Genomic DNA, 14,519 nt, shown 5'->3' with positions numbered 1-14,519 from the left:
TCTAAATATGATACGATGTGCTGCGTGTGTGTGAGTGAGAGTCTTGTTTAGCGTCCGCCCCATGGCAGTTTCGGTGAGTTGAGTGGCTGAGAGATTTAATTTACTGGAGTGATCGTGTTGGATGGTGTGGGTCCACACTTGGACTGCACGTCCAGTCAATTTGCTGGCTTTGCGCCGTGTGGGTGGGAAGGAATAGACCCTTGGAATGATTCTTTGGGGTTTGGACCCTGGTGCAGATTCTACTAGTAATGTTACTTTGTACGGAGTACATACCCTGGTTTGTTTTGTACTCAGTGCAACAATCAATTGAATTATGTTTACTGGTGATGTGATGGAGGTTTGTATTTCCCATCGGAAGGAAATATGCAATGAGAAAAGGAGCGGAGGATTTTCGTGGTCGTGTGTACGACAACGTGGGATGATCCCCATGATGATACGACGAAGGGGTGATGAGCCGGGCACGCCGATGGATGGATCGATTGATTGGATTGGATTGCATTGGACTGGGTCTGATTTGCATTCTGTGCCCCAGCTGAGATTCTGTTTGCTGTCTTGTTACTCCGTACTCCACCCGGAGTTCCCGTTGATGACGATCGGGGTGTTGGGTTGGTGTTGGGTTACTCACATTCACGGTTGACTTATTCACTTGGAGGGAAGTGTGGTTTCTTTGTAGGATGTTATCAGATTGATATGGGAATATCAATCAATCAATCATTATTTATCAATCTAAGGGGTAGAGGTAAGATATTCATCATCATCACACCGTCGGAACACCTGGGAATACACCATAAGACTGACCAAGTGAGACAACCATCCGGACTGGCGATCGCCGAACAAATCAAAGCCGTCAACAAACCCAGTAGACTTTTTCACGAACCGAGTCGCACTTGTCACTCGCAGCCCCTTGATTGGTGTCGATGGGGCAGTTTATCTGATCCGTCGTGGGTTATCAGATCGGGGCCAGTGGGATATTTTTTTATTTCTTTTCTTTTCTTTTCTTTGGTATTTGCTGCTGACACTGACCTGACTCTCTAGACTAGAGTCTAGGGGTTTAAGTGATCGGCTTCCCCCCCCCCTCCCCCCGCCGTTCGTTCATTTCTTAACTTAGTTCCATCATTTTCTGCTTTGCAGCGCGTCTCGTGCGGGTAGTGATAAATTAGAATCCTTTTGGTTGGCTTGTTGGTTAGATACAAATACGGCTGTCTGACTGTGTCTGATGAATTTTGCTCATCCCTGGATTTGATCTCCATCCCTTCCATTCCTTCCCTTTCTTTCTTCCCTTCTAGGTTGCTTGGCGATTGGGGTTACTAGGGGGTCATATACGACTCTAAGAAGCACCAAGGCTTCGAATCTTCTTCGTCTTAACCATGCGCTTCTTCAAGGAGGAAAAGACGACCACCGAAACCAATCATGAGGTCTCTGTGTCTGCCGAGACCCAGACCAAAGAAGTTGTCTCTGGCCATGACGACGGCGTCTTCTACAGCTCAGACCAGTCGCGACTGAGTCTGGAAGCGCAAAACGAAAAAGAAATCGAGGCTCACCCGGACCAAGTCACCAAGGATGCCCAGCTGGGTGTGCAGAAAGCTGAAGCCGCGGCCCTAGTCTGGAGTAAGAAGGCTGTTTATGCTACTTATGCTTGGTAATATACCCTCCCTTCAATGTAACGTACGATCCATCTAACTGGTATAGGATCTGGGTATGCTTCTTCCTCCTCGCCCTTAACAACTCCATCAGCGGCACCGTCATCAACCGCGCCTACGCCGACTTCAAAGCCGCCCCCCAAGTCAGCACAGCCAGTATCCTCTACAGCATCATCGGCGGCGTGCTGAAGCTGCCGATCGCGAAGACGTTGAACATCTGGGGCCGTGCCGAGGGTTTAATCGTGTGGGTGGTCATCTACACCATTGGGCTGATTGTGCTGGCTGCGTGCGATGGACCGGATTCTTATGCTGCGGGCTATGTGCTCTTCTACGTGGGCTACTCGGGTATCTACCTCGTGCTGGATGTTTATATCGCCGATACCTCCGGCTTGCAGAACCGGGCGTTTACGTTCGCCTTCGCTAGTACCCCGTTCATCTGTACCGCGTTTACGGGCCCTCTGGCGGGTGAGTCGTTCCTCAAGGTGGCGACGTGGCGCTGGGCGTATGGCGTGTTTGCTATCGTTATGCCGGTGGTGTTTGCGCCGTTGGTGGTGGTGTTGAAGTATTATCAGCGCAAGGCGGAGAGTATGGGATTGTTGAAGAAGGAGGACAGTGGAAGGACGACGATGCAGTCCATTGTTCACTACATTCATGAGTTTGACTGTATGTCGTGCCCTATTTCCCCATCACTTCCCCTGTTATACTAACGAGCCAGTGATCGGCGCCTTTCTGCTCATGGCCGCATGGGTCCTGCTCCTCCTCCCCTTCAGTCTGCAACAGTACGGACGCGCGCAATACAAGAGCGCCAAGTTCATCGCCATGATCATCGTCGGCTTCAAGCTGCTGGTTGCGTTTGCCGTGTGGGAGAAATGGTTCACGCGCAAGCACTTCGTGCGGTATGAGTTGCTGCGACAGCGCACTGTGCTAGGAGCGTGTATCATGTCCGCGGTGTCGTATTTCAGCTTCTACTGCTGGGACCTGTACTTCTACGACTTTTGCATCGTGGTGTTCAATCTCAGCGTGTCGATGACCGGCTACATGACGCAGATCTACAACGTGGGATCATGTTTCTGGGGCGTCGTCTTTGGTCTCTGGATCCGCTACACCAAACACTTCAAGTACACTTGTCTGTTCTTCGGACTGCCGCTGCTCTGTCTGGGTGCCGGACTGATGATCCATTTCCGCGGCGAAGGCGGCAACGACATCAACTACGTGATCATGTCGCAGATCTTCATTGCCTTCGGCGGCGGCACGATCGTCATTGGTGATGATATGGCGGTGATGGCTGCTGCAGATCGCGAGGGTGTGCCCATGATGTTGTCGCTGTTGGGGCTGTTTTCCAGTCTGGGCGGCGCTATTGGGTATGCTGTTGCTGCGGCGGTGTATACCAATATCTTCCCGCAGGCGTTGGAGAGTCGTCTTCCTGCGGATTTGAAGTCGAATGCGACGGACATTTATCTGGGTGGGTATACGACGCAGATGACCTATCCGGTGGGATCGCCCACCCGGACTGCGGTGGATTATGCCTGGGGAAGAAGTCAGATGTATGGGTCTGTTGCTGGCACGGCGATTTTGGCGTTGGGATTCCCGGCGATTGCGGTTTGGAAGAATTACCGGACTGATAAGAAGCAGAATAAGGGTACGATGATTTAGTTGGATATGTACCTGTTGATGGGTCGTGGGAGAGAATTGTTGGTATTGGGTGTGTTGTTACTTTCTTACAATCTTATTGTTCTACCTTAATATCCCTGTATTATTACTCAAGGTTTAATCTATTGATCCCTCTGTATGCATCTATCCCTGCCATCCCTGCATAACCCCGCTTGAATGTCTCCCTGCATTGCTGTCTGTCGATCTCCCCCTCCACAACAATGATGTCTCCTCTATTCCCCGTATCTGGTGTCACATATCCCCTAGGGAAGTTCCAACACTCCCATCAACACCGTCACCCCCCACCCAACCATGCGCCCCCTCCAGCCCTACCTCCTCCACATCCTTCCTCTCCTCCCACTCACCCACAGCACCAACACCACCACAGACATCCTGACCCACATCAACCCACTCATCGGCACCACCAACGGCGGCAATGTCTTCGCCGGCGCGACCCTCCCCTACGGCATGGCCAAAGCCGTCGCCGACGTGGACGGCCAAAACACCGCAGGCTTCTCCCCAGACAACAGCAACATCACAGGCTTCTCGGCCCTCCACGACTCCGGCACCGGCGGGAACCCATCACTAGGTAACTTCCCCTTATTCCCTCAATACTGCGTCGACGATCTCCTCGACAACTGTCCCTTTCCCAAGTCCGCACGCGCCGTACATTACCAGAATGACTCGGTCGTGGCAAGGCCGGGGTACTTTGCCCTGACGATGACGAATGGCATACATGCGGAGATGACTACGACGCAGCATGCGGCGCTGTTTCGGTTCGATTTCCCGGATACAGCGGAGCAGAAGTTGAGTCCGATGGTGTTGTTGGATTTGACGGATTTATGGGAGAGTAGGCAGAATGCGTCGATTAGTGTGGATGAGAGGACCGGGGGCAATAGGGCCAATGGCACGTTTTTGCCCAGTTTCGGGGCTGGGCAGTATGCTTCGTATGTGTGTGTGGATTTCGCGGGGGCGGAGGTTAAAGATACCGGGGTTTGGGTGAATGATGCCGGGGGTGTGGAGAGGAAGGAGTTGTTTGTCACTCGGGGGTTTAATAACTTCTATCTGCAGGCCGGTGGGTTCGTGAGGTTTGAGAGGCCTGATAATGGGACGGTGAGTGTTAGGGTTGGGGTCAGTTATGTGAGTACGGAGAAGGCGTGTGAGAATGCAAGAGTGGAGATTCCGAGTCCGTTGGAGGACTTTGATGCCATACGGGCAGCTGCGGAGGATGCGTGGAGGGAGAAGTTGAGTCCTGTTGAGATGACGCCTGGGAATACGAGTGCAAGTACTGCCCTGCAGACTATGTTCTGGACCGGCATTTATAGAACCATGCTGGATCCGCAGGATCTCACAGGGGAGAATCCCCTCTGGGAGAGCGATGAGCCGTACTTTGATTCTTTCTATTGGTATGTCCTCATCATCACATCACTGCAAGCGTGGTTGGTATACTGACATCTCCAGCATCTGGGACGCCTTCCGCGCCCAACACCCTCTCCTCACCATCATCGACCCGACCACTCAATCCCGCATCGTCCGCAGTCTCCTCGACACCTACCGCCACGAAGGCTGGCTCCCAGACTGCCGCATGAGTCTCTGCAAGGGCTGGACACAGGGCGGTTCCAACGCGGACGTCGTCCTCGCCGACGCCTTCGTCAAGAACCTCACCGGTATCGACTGGGACCTCGCCTACGAAGCCATGGTCAACGACGCCGAGAACGAGCCCCTAGAATGGTCCTACCAAGGCCGAGGTGGGCTCCAAAGCTGGAAGACCCTGAACTACATCCCCTACCACGACTTCGACTACCTCGGCTTCGGCACCAACTCGCGCAGTATCTCCCGGACATTGGAATACGCATACAACGACTTTTGCGTCGCGACTGTCGCCCGCGGACTAAACAAGACAGACGACTACTTGAAGTATCTTGCCCGATCGACTAACTGGAAGAACCTGTTCAAACCTGACCAACGCTCCTTCTTCCCGAATGGAACTGATACGGGGTTCGTGGGCTTCTTTCAACCCAAGTATCGCAATGGTACTTGGGCGCATCAGGATCCGATGGATTGTAGTCCCCTTGCCACGGGGCCGACGTGGTGCTCGCTGACGAGTAATCCGTCGGAGACGTTTGAGTCGAGTATTTGGGAATATCAATTGTATGTATCCCTTTCCCCCCCTTACCCTAATCCTCCCCTTTACATATCCCTCCCATAACCACTATCACTAACCAAAGAACTCTCAATTAATGGAATAGCTACGTCCCCCACGACCTCCCCACCCTAATAACCAACTACCTCTCAGGCCCAACCTCCTTCATATCCCGGCTATCCGCATTCCACTCCACAGCGCTAGCAGACTACAGCAACGAACCCGTCTTCCTAACCGTCTACCAATACCACTACGCCTCGCGGCCCGCTCTCTCCTCACGTCTCATCCACAGTCTCATCCCAACGGTATTCAATACCTCCCGGTCTGGTATCCCCGGCAACGACGACTCCGGGGCAATGGCGGCGTTCACGGTGTTTGGGCTTATGGGATTGTTCCCGAACCCGGGACAGAATGTGTATTTGATCTCGGCGCCATTTGTGGAGGAGGTTAAGGTTAGCAATGGGGTCTCGGGGGGTGTGGCCGTGGTGAGGGTGAAGAGTGATGTTGGGGTGGGAGTTGGGGGGAAGGTGGTGAAGAGGGCGTGGTTGAATGGGGAGGTGTATACGAGGTGTTGGATTGGTCATGAGTTTTTTGTTAAGGGGGGTGTGTTGGAGCTGGAGTTGGGAGAGGCTGATGGGGAGGATGAAGAGGAAAGTGAGTGGGGGACCGGGGTGGGTGAGGGACCGCCGAGTTGGGGGGGTGGGATGGAGGTGTAGTTGTAGTTGTAGATGCGTTGGTGAATGAGGATGGGAATTGGAGGGTATAGATGGTGATGTTGTGGAGTGTTAAGTAACCACTCTGTTGGTGGTGTGAAGCACTAGTCCAGAGGTTACAACGAACGGTAGTTCTAGATTTTATATATGTGAAGTAACTTTATAAGAGGATATAGTCAACAACAGCATCAATCTAAAGGATTAGTGGTAAATATATCAACTATATAACCTCCCCTTCACCGGCATCGTAAGATCAAACGAGGTGAACGTGCAATGACCATAATCTTCCTGACCACCTCCACCTTCACCTCCAGCTTCAATCATAGACCTCGTCTCTACACCTGTATCCAAATCCACCTGTACAAACTGATCTATCCCACCAACCTCGCCCCACGCAACAGCCTTAAGCCCCGCATCATCATCACCATGAGGAGGATGACACGCAGCACTAATTGCCGCACTACAATGTGCCGCAATCGGCATCCGGGAGCGAAACTTCTTCATCCCCAGTGCCAACAGCGAGGAAAAAGATACACCCTCCAGGATAGTAATGATAAAAATGGCGATAGGAGAGAAGCCGCAACCCTTAATAGAGCTATTCGGATCCTCATGGCCGAAAACATCATACACCGTGATGTTGACGTAGAAGAAGCTTTCAGAAAGCAGCCAGTGCAGCGTAACAGACATGATGAACAGCGGGATGCTGTAGCGGTAAGGCAGGGCGAGGTAGTACGTTGAGCGTTGTTGGCCGCGGGGCCAGGAGACTCGGAGGGGTTTGCGGTCGATGGCATAGTCGTTATATTCGGCTGTGACGAGCATGCAGGAGAGGAGACTGTTGGTGGTGAAGTAGATGATTGAGAAGACTAGTTGGGGGGTGTTGCTGAGAAGGACGAGGGCGATCATGTTGTCTCCTGGAAAGCGGATACTGGTTTGGGAGCTGGCGGAGCCGAATCCCAGGCTCCATTGCTCGGAGAGAGACCAGCCGTCTCCCTCGATAATTAGGTCGAAGTATATCAAGTAGGAGATGAAGAAGCAGACGGTGAACCTATGTGGCTGGTTAGTTTATGAGAATATGCGAGGCATGGGGCACGGACATGAGTACTATACTCGCCCAGCGGCACAGACTGGCCGCTCGAAACCATCGTTTTCGACGTGGTAGCATTCTCGGGGAGGCTTCTGAAGAATCTGCCTGCTCCAACATGCGACGGTTTTCCATGGGGATGTCTGTCTGGTTTTCTGGGTCACGGCAAATCCTCCTTTGTATGAAGTTTTTCCATCGGGGCAATGGCTCCCATCGATGCGGTCCTCGATCCATATCAGCCCGGGACATTAGACAGCGGCCCTTAGTTGTGGGATCTGGATGGGCGAGGAAGGACGATATGGCATCTCCTACTCGCAAGAAGATCTCAGAGCGGTCCGTTTTGGCAGTCAAGTACATGCAGACTACCTTGGTGAGGTTGAACAAAATCACGGCCAGCGCAATTGATGGACTGAATAGAAGCCGACACCGCTGGGTCATGGTCTTTTCCATACAGTAGGAGATGGGGATTTCCGGGGTATTAACAGCAATTGTTCGTTTAGTCCATTCCAGTCCTTCGGCTGTCCACCTCCCTTCATCAATTAACTTCTCAACGTTGCTTTTCCCCACATTCTTGACGTAGTCATATACTGATGAGTAGCTCCATTGGAGACTGCTTGCATTGCCAAAATACTGTCGCTCAGCCACTAAGATCAGGGTTCCGAGATGCGTGTTAAATTCCACATCATACTTTTTCACGCACTCAGCATTACTCAAATTCTGAAAGGTACCGTTGAATATTTCGGTCTGAATCAGCTCCGGCGTGCTGCCGATGGCTTTCACAAAGGCGCCCCTTCCTCCCGCGCTGACCAAGGACTCAGTCGGCGTTAGATCATCAGGGATGAGTATTGTGCCATAATCGAGCGCAGAGATGGATGAAAACACCACTGAGTTATATCTGATACGCAAGTTAGTGGTGGCAGGGTAGGAGTCACTATTACTGACATCATATGAATAGGGACTGAGCTGAGAAGCAAAACCAGCCAGAGAAGTTTCCGCTTGATACTCATGGCTCGGAAGTTCCGAAAACTGATCACCCCAATATCCAGCCAACGACGTTTTCTATGAGCTTTGTCGACATCTGTGCGGGATGGACCCGACACGCATTGCATGGCGTAGTTACTGGCCTCGAGGAGGGAGGTGGACAAGACGTTGATGACAACATGGATACCCGTTGCCCATCTACTGGACAAAGTGCAATTCCCATTGTACAGTTCAGTGCTAAGGAAACCATGCGAGTTGGCGCTTTGGGAATAGCTGATGCCAATGGCAATGAGCGCTAGCAGGATATTCAGAACCGAGATGCCTTCGGCGGCCCATGTACCGAGGAGGACACCATGAATCCACTCCTCGTCGGGATGTGCAGCAGACGATGAAGTTCGGGATGAAAGGAGCGTTGCATATCTGGCACGGACAGGCCATTTACAGGCTTCGGATGAGTCAGCATCATTGTTTGGTGGCTCGTGTCCGTTCCATATTGTTTTGATCCTCATATCGAGCCGGGAGAATACAGGAGCACAGATCAGATGGCTCTTTCATTTTTTTTCGGCACTTTAGCCACGCTATCTTTGCATATGTATTTATGTTTTAATGAAAATTTATTATCTCTCGGCCTGTTCAAGCAAACGCCTCCTAGCTTAAATTCGGTGCACATTGACCAAGCCCAATAGTGCTAGTATTGGTCGGCCCGGCGTTCCGATTGGTGCTGCGCCCTGAAGACGCGTATACAGGAGCTTGAAACATGCTTAGCATGTAGTAGCTCGAGCCATGACTGTGGGTATTGCAGCAGTTCTTGCTCGACGGGGCTGAAGTGGGTCAAGTGGCGAGCGCTAGACAGTTTTGAACAAGTCCGAATCTTCGGCCAGTTAGCATATTGTCGCCAGTTATTTTTTTTTTTTTTTTTTCTATCACATCTAGGGAAGTCCTATAGTTAGTATATATGCATTGTGTGCTTGCTGTTTAAAGGTGTACTATGAGTCTCCATCTTCTTGCTTCGGGGTGGGTCAGTGGAGTGGATGTGAATCACTAAATACACCCAAGACGTAAAACTGGAAACCCACTCGATTGGGCACCTACATGCCAGATAAGAAAATATCAAGTGTGTCCAGGGCAATGCAGGAGCAGTCAATGGTCGAAATATGAACCGTATGCAGCTGTAAGCGACAAGTGGGCTTCAGGCTAATGGTAAGTAATAGGATCATTCCCTCATGGATTAAGGTTGTGGAAAGTGCACTTCGCTTGAAACATTTCCTTCAGTTGGTACTCTTCTTAGTGCCTTGCTTTAAGTTGACTGTATCTAGACTGCTACCTGTATGGTATACCGTTCCGATTGGAATGACCGTCGACGCGACATCACCTCAATAGTAAGATAACAAGGAAATACTATAAGTATCGACTTGTTCGATGTAAGGCCAGCGTGGAAGGTTGAACACATGCTGTGCTTGTCTGGCCAAACTCATTCTATGTGCCCCGTAATCTTGCGGGACAACATCAGGCTGTGTTATCTACACTGAACCATGTTGCAAATGAGCATCCGTTCGGGCGACCGGTGGCCAGTCACGGTGTTTCATCATATCAACAGGTGGCACGGTTGTCGTGACCCCCGCTTGCGAAGGATGAAGCCATAGCGATTCTGTGTGGAAGTGTGGCTCGCTACTTCGGCCCTGTGGGAAGGTGGTAAACGTGATGGAGTATACAGGGTGGTCAGCCGTCGTTGCCGGAGTTGGGCTGATAACAAAAGTGTAGATGCGGGCGTGATCTGGGGGAAGCATCTCTTTATATATTGCACCTTCCTCAAGCTCCATGATCCGTGTGCAGACGGCGTGATAGTTCGGGGTATAGAAGATCAGTTCTTGCTTCGGAATTCGTTGTAGAAGACCCAGGGCTCGACGGCGAAGGTCCGGCCAGCGGCATTTCCAGGCGACGGCCTGCAACGGATACAACAGCTGTACGTCCAGACTTATCGTTTTGGAGACATCATCCGGGTAGTGGTCTGAGTCACTGAGCAGACGTTCGGCAATTGAGACAATATCCTCGTAGACAGCGCGGAAGTCATCCCAGCCGGATTCATTGGCCACACGATACCGATCAAGTCCTAGACGGTAACAATACCATAACATGCGAGTAGCATCAATCTCGTTTTTTATGGCCCGTCCGCATTCCGACTGCTTCCGTTGCACTAGCAATTCAAAGCTTGCCACCCATCGCTGGGCGGCATGCTCAAAAGTTTCGGCCCATTGCTGCACGGGTGAGTGCGGGAAATTCGTCAGTCTGGCCAACTCTTGCCGGCTGGGGAATTCTCCGATGCAGTAAAGCATCAAGTCGAGAAGGGCGATGCGTGCCTGATGGAATGTTCGGAACCGCCAGTTCAATAAGAGCTTGCCTTGAGCATCCACGGGATTGACATGTACTTTTTCTTGTGGCGCACTGACGAGGTGTTTGAGTGCCGACATTTCGTACGTATTCAAAGAAAAGAAGTTCAATATAGGGGCCAATTCAGCATCCACCCAATGTGTCTGAGAACTCTTGGCGCAGCAGGATCGCTCTCGATGCGCCCGCCAGGACCGCACCAGATTCAGCCCGCTTGTGATATGCGATGTAACCCCAGTAGCATTTCCTCGGAGAAACTCGAGAGACGCGAACAAAATGCCGGCTGCTATGACTAGAGGCACCGCGTCTATGCCTGATGAAACCTTATCAATGGTAGTGCGAATGGCCCGGTTATAAAGATGTAGTGCCAAGTCGGGCTTGGAAGATTGCCAACGGTGTGCCATTGCCGGAGTCGTAGACATACCCTCTGCTTCATACAGAAACCCAATTGCAGCAATAGCTTGGCGGATCGTAGGTTCGGTCAGGCTGAGCTGTAAAACCGTGCGGGTCCAGAACGAAGCAGTGAAGTAACCAGCTAGATGCGCTGCAGACTTGCGAAAGAAGAACTCGAGGGCTCGGGACTCAGCCGGACTGACAAACGCAGTTACTTGTGCCAACTGCTTTGCGATGCGTATCGAATAAGGCATGGACATATAACCATCACATTTTCGGTTCGTACTGGTACATCTATCCGGGAGGTTAGTGCGGGGTTTCCACAGCAAAGGCGTCATCCCAATGTTTGCATACCGAAGACAAGCCGGCTTGCGTTCATCACATTTGACGCGACGGATCCTGCCGTGGCCGCCAGATGAAGGGTTTAGCAGACTGACCCAGAAGAGCAGGTAGACGGAGGGTTTCTCGCTCACCGACATGTAATGCAGCCCTTCCGCGACCTGGTAGATCCAAACCGTTGCCGCTGGTGCGGGGAAGAGTCCTCCGCATTCATTCTTGTCGAAGAGAGATGGAAGATCTGAGCAGTCACGTTCAGATTCGAGGACCACTGGTACCATGCACCTTGGATTTTCTTCTGGCTGATTTGTGTTCTGCAATGCTCAACCTGCTCAATGGCCCCCATAAACCGCCGTCACGTGGTCTTGACAGGGATCTGGCCGCATTTCGGACGTTGACTGGATGAATGGGATGCTAGTCGCCCGTAGTGGAAGACCGGGCATCTGAGCCCCACTACTCGTTCAGCATGAGGATATACTCAAGAAAATACCTGCTAAAAATGCTTGCGACTAGTGATGAACGGTCATCTCGCACGTAGGAATGCTGTGAAGATGTAAAGCAGCAGGTGCGATATAAATTGATGTATAACAGCCTCGAGTTGTTTGGAGAACACCCATTGGAGATGGAAGCAGAACGTTTGAAGAGAAAGTCTGTTGATCATAGTATACAAGTAAGACCATAAGTGCCAGATAGTATATCCCGTACGGTGTATGACGCTCAAGGCTGGAGGACATTCTTCCTCCCTCGTGAAGCAATTCGGGGTCCTGAGTGGGGACGATGAGTTGCTGCTGCTTCGGACTGGACAGGAGCCTAGTGAAGGGTTCTCGAGCTGACCTGAAGGCTCAGTAAGCGGACTCTTAATCAATTGTGAAACAGGCAGCCACGCGGATCAAAGAAGACCCAAAGCATTGCAAATGAATGGTCCTTGTGGACCGGTCCATCTAAGAATAACATAATTTGTACAACTAAAGTTCCACAGGATCCGCCCATGTCAGGTACATAGCTGAGTAAGCATGATACCACCAATCAGCAGCCTTGTTAGATAAGCTGACACCGGCAGAACCTGCCACAAAGGCCACAGGCCCGGCACCAGCTTCCATTCCCCGAACGGCGAGACCCGATCCCGATAGATGGTGGATAGACAGTCGGGTTACCCGCAGCTCTTGTTTCTCTTATTTCCATCGTTCCATCTCCAACAGCCATTTTCTATTATATTTCTGCATTTGGGCTTGGTCTGTCCGCTGCATTGATACTCTTGCTATCGGACTGTGTGCCGTGGTCATTCTGATGATTCTCACCCCACGCACTATTAGTACTGCTTAACCTATTCATTACAACTAAAGACTACCAGTACTATCGTCGCGCAGCTTCTACCTTAGCCGGAACTAGATAAGTTTGCCCTTGACGAACTACGTCATTCCCCTTCCGTGCCTGGCACTCTTCCGAATGCCCTCCCGCCGCAGTCATACCAAGTCCCGGAAGGGTTGTCTGCAATGTAAGAAACGGCATGTGAAGGTCTGACTTCCTCTCTTTCTCTTCTTTCTCTTCTCACTGGCTCGCTACCTCTTCCCGTCCCCCGGAGTTTATACCCCATCGCAGTCGTCGGTATAACTATACTATACATTCTGTTCCATTTCTCCCAGCAGTATCATTCGTGCTATCGGTCTCATGCTGACCCACGGAGTAGTGCGACGAAGAGACACCACGATGTGGCCTGTGCAAGAAACGGAGATTAGATTGCACATACCCTCCATCAAGTGAAGCGGACAGCCAGCATGCATCCACACCCCAGGATATGCCTGACGCGTTTCCTGGTCCCGAAGGAGAACCGCAATCAGACAGGATGCTTGAGATGAAACTATTCCACCACTATGTAACAGAGACATACATCACGCTCTGTCAAGGCCGTCTAGATGCTCACCACTTCCAAGTGGTTGTCCCACGGATCGCGGTCTCTCATGCCTTCTTGCTGGACAGCCTACTAGGATTGTCTGCTCTTCATCTAGCGTACCTGAACACTCACGATAACCGTTCATGGCTAGAAATCGCACTCAAGTACCAGAACCGAGCGTGTTCAGCATTCACCCGTGTACTCGCAGAAATGACTCCCGAGAATTGCGCACCAGCCTTCCTGTGCTCCATCTTCATTATGCTCTGCGCAACAGCCTACCCGTGTGTTACCCAGGACAAACATACATTCGAGCCTCTATCCCATGTTTTGGAGATTCGACAGCTCATAGCGGGCTGTGCGTTTCTTTTCGAGCAGCTTAGCGGCATGGAGTATCGGGGCGACCTCCAGGGGTGGCTGAAGTATAAGGATGGCGAGGTCGACCAAGATGGAAATCCCTACCAGTACTTGCCTGCCTTCTTTCTTTCGACAACAGGATGCTAATATGTCCCTAGTGTACAGGAATCTCAGATCAAACTACGCAGGTATGTCTCTAAGATCTCCGCGGGAACTTAGTCAAGGAATGCTAATAGCTACAAGTGCCATCATGGAGTCTTTGCAGCGGGTGCAAGACAAATTCACCAGCCTTGGTGGACCGAACCAGACTGCATACCAAAATACGTGGGATATTCTTCATGAAGCCATCAAACGATGGCCGTTCGGTGGCCCAAACGGTGGCATCATTGCGTGGCCCATAAACATCAGCGAAGACTACATTGCTCTGCTGAAAAGTGGAGACTGGGTGGGCCGCGTGCTATTTCTACACTACGGGGTAGGATTGCACCTTCTCTCCGACAAGTGGTTTGTCCGCGACTGGGGCCGGCGTCTTATTGAAACAGTCCTGCAATCGGAGGAAGATATCCCCCCTATTTGGATCGAAACTATTACATGGACAAAGGAGGCCGTGGAGCTCTGAAGGTGATAGGGGCAAACGAAACTGTTGCGGATGGGCTCTGCTATATACGGGAGGACAGCGCAGATAGCGACAATGATGTTGCAGTATCAAGTAGTCAAAAGTCAAAGCAAAGATGTGAGGTAAGGGTTTCTGTCAAGTCTATGGGCGATTACATACCATGACTCGACGATCCGGGGAACCTCAACGAGCTTGGCGTGATGGCTGCACTTCAATTGGAGAGGTCACGGTTCGGCTCATTACGGTGAGCAGGCCGAACCCGGCCAGCGTTATCGCGTGACTTGGGTCCGCGGGTGGCGGCTGACTTCCCGTTGGCGGAACCGCCCTCGATAAGCA

At 51.5% G+C, this 14,519-nt stretch overlaps 6 protein-coding genes across 6 annotated transcripts; 3 read left to right on the top strand and 3 right to left on the bottom strand.

The window, feature by feature from the left end:
* Positions 1-1,367: 1,367 nt before the first annotated feature.
* On the top strand, positions 1,368-3,293 carry sit2 (putative siderochrome-iron transporter; the record flags this gene model as incomplete). Its single annotated transcript, XM_025655638.1, has 3 exons — positions 1,368-1,639; positions 1,690-2,303; positions 2,356-3,293. 3 exons carry the CDS (start codon positions 1,368-1,370, stop codon positions 3,291-3,293), a joined length of 1,824 nt encoding a protein of 607 aa, XP_025520256.1.
* Positions 3,294-3,520: 227 nt separating this feature from the next.
* On the top strand, positions 3,521-6,256 carry BO85DRAFT_131952 (GH92 family glycosyl hydrolase). The gene is made up of 4 exons (XM_025653996.1): positions 3,521-4,696; positions 4,752-5,441; positions 5,540-5,879; positions 5,991-6,256. The coding sequence occupies exons 1-4, from the start codon at positions 3,603-3,605 to the stop codon at positions 6,147-6,149; spliced, it is 2,283 nt and encodes a 760-aa protein (XP_025520255.1). The 5' UTR covers positions 3,521-3,602; the 3' UTR covers positions 6,150-6,256.
* A 57-nt stretch (positions 6,257-6,313) lies between these two features.
* On the bottom strand, positions 6,314-8,717 carry BO85DRAFT_466063 (uncharacterized protein; the record flags this gene model as incomplete). Its single annotated transcript, XM_025662108.1, has 4 exons — positions 6,314-7,191; positions 7,241-8,122; positions 8,170-8,573; positions 8,640-8,717. The coding sequence occupies 4 exons, from the start codon at positions 8,715-8,717 to the stop codon at positions 6,363-6,365; spliced, it is 2,193 nt and encodes a 730-aa protein (XP_025520254.1). The 3' UTR covers positions 6,314-6,362.
* Positions 8,718-8,838: 121 nt separating this feature from the next.
* BO85DRAFT_131949 (uncharacterized protein) lies at positions 8,839-9,599 on the bottom strand. The gene is made up of 3 exons (XM_025653995.1): positions 9,458-9,599; positions 9,285-9,395; positions 8,839-9,137 (listed from the first exon to the last, which is right to left on the bottom strand). Exons 1-3 carry the CDS (start codon positions 9,469-9,471, stop codon positions 8,897-8,899), a joined length of 366 nt encoding a protein of 121 aa, XP_025520253.1. The 5' UTR covers positions 9,472-9,599; the 3' UTR covers positions 8,839-8,896.
* Positions 9,600-9,728: 129 nt separating this feature from the next.
* On the bottom strand, positions 9,729-11,603 carry BO85DRAFT_456303 (Zn(II)2Cys6 transcription factor domain-containing protein; the record flags this gene model as incomplete). Its single annotated transcript, XM_025661436.1, has 2 exons — positions 9,729-11,280; positions 11,341-11,603. The coding sequence occupies 2 exons, from the start codon at positions 11,601-11,603 to the stop codon at positions 9,729-9,731; spliced, it is 1,815 nt and encodes a 604-aa protein (XP_025520252.1).
* A 1,044-nt stretch (positions 11,604-12,647) lies between these two features.
* On the top strand, positions 12,648-14,518 carry BO85DRAFT_131750 (uncharacterized protein). The gene is made up of 4 exons (XM_025653993.1): positions 12,648-12,837; positions 13,010-13,674; positions 13,726-13,755; positions 13,811-14,518. Exons 1-4 carry the CDS (start codon positions 12,769-12,771, stop codon positions 14,184-14,186), a joined length of 1,140 nt encoding a protein of 379 aa, XP_025520251.1. The 5' UTR covers positions 12,648-12,768; the 3' UTR covers positions 14,187-14,518.
* The last annotated feature ends 1 nt before the right edge of the window (position 14,519 follows it).

This window comes from Aspergillus piperis (assembly GCF_003184755.1).
Source record: "Aspergillus piperis CBS 112811 unplaced genomic scaffold BO85scaffold_2, whole genome shotgun sequence".
Classification (NCBI taxonomy): Eukaryota; Fungi; Ascomycota; class Eurotiomycetes; order Eurotiales; family Aspergillaceae; genus Aspergillus; species Aspergillus piperis.
Note: the sequence above shows the minus strand (reverse complement) of the source record. Positions and strands in the feature narration are given on the sequence as shown.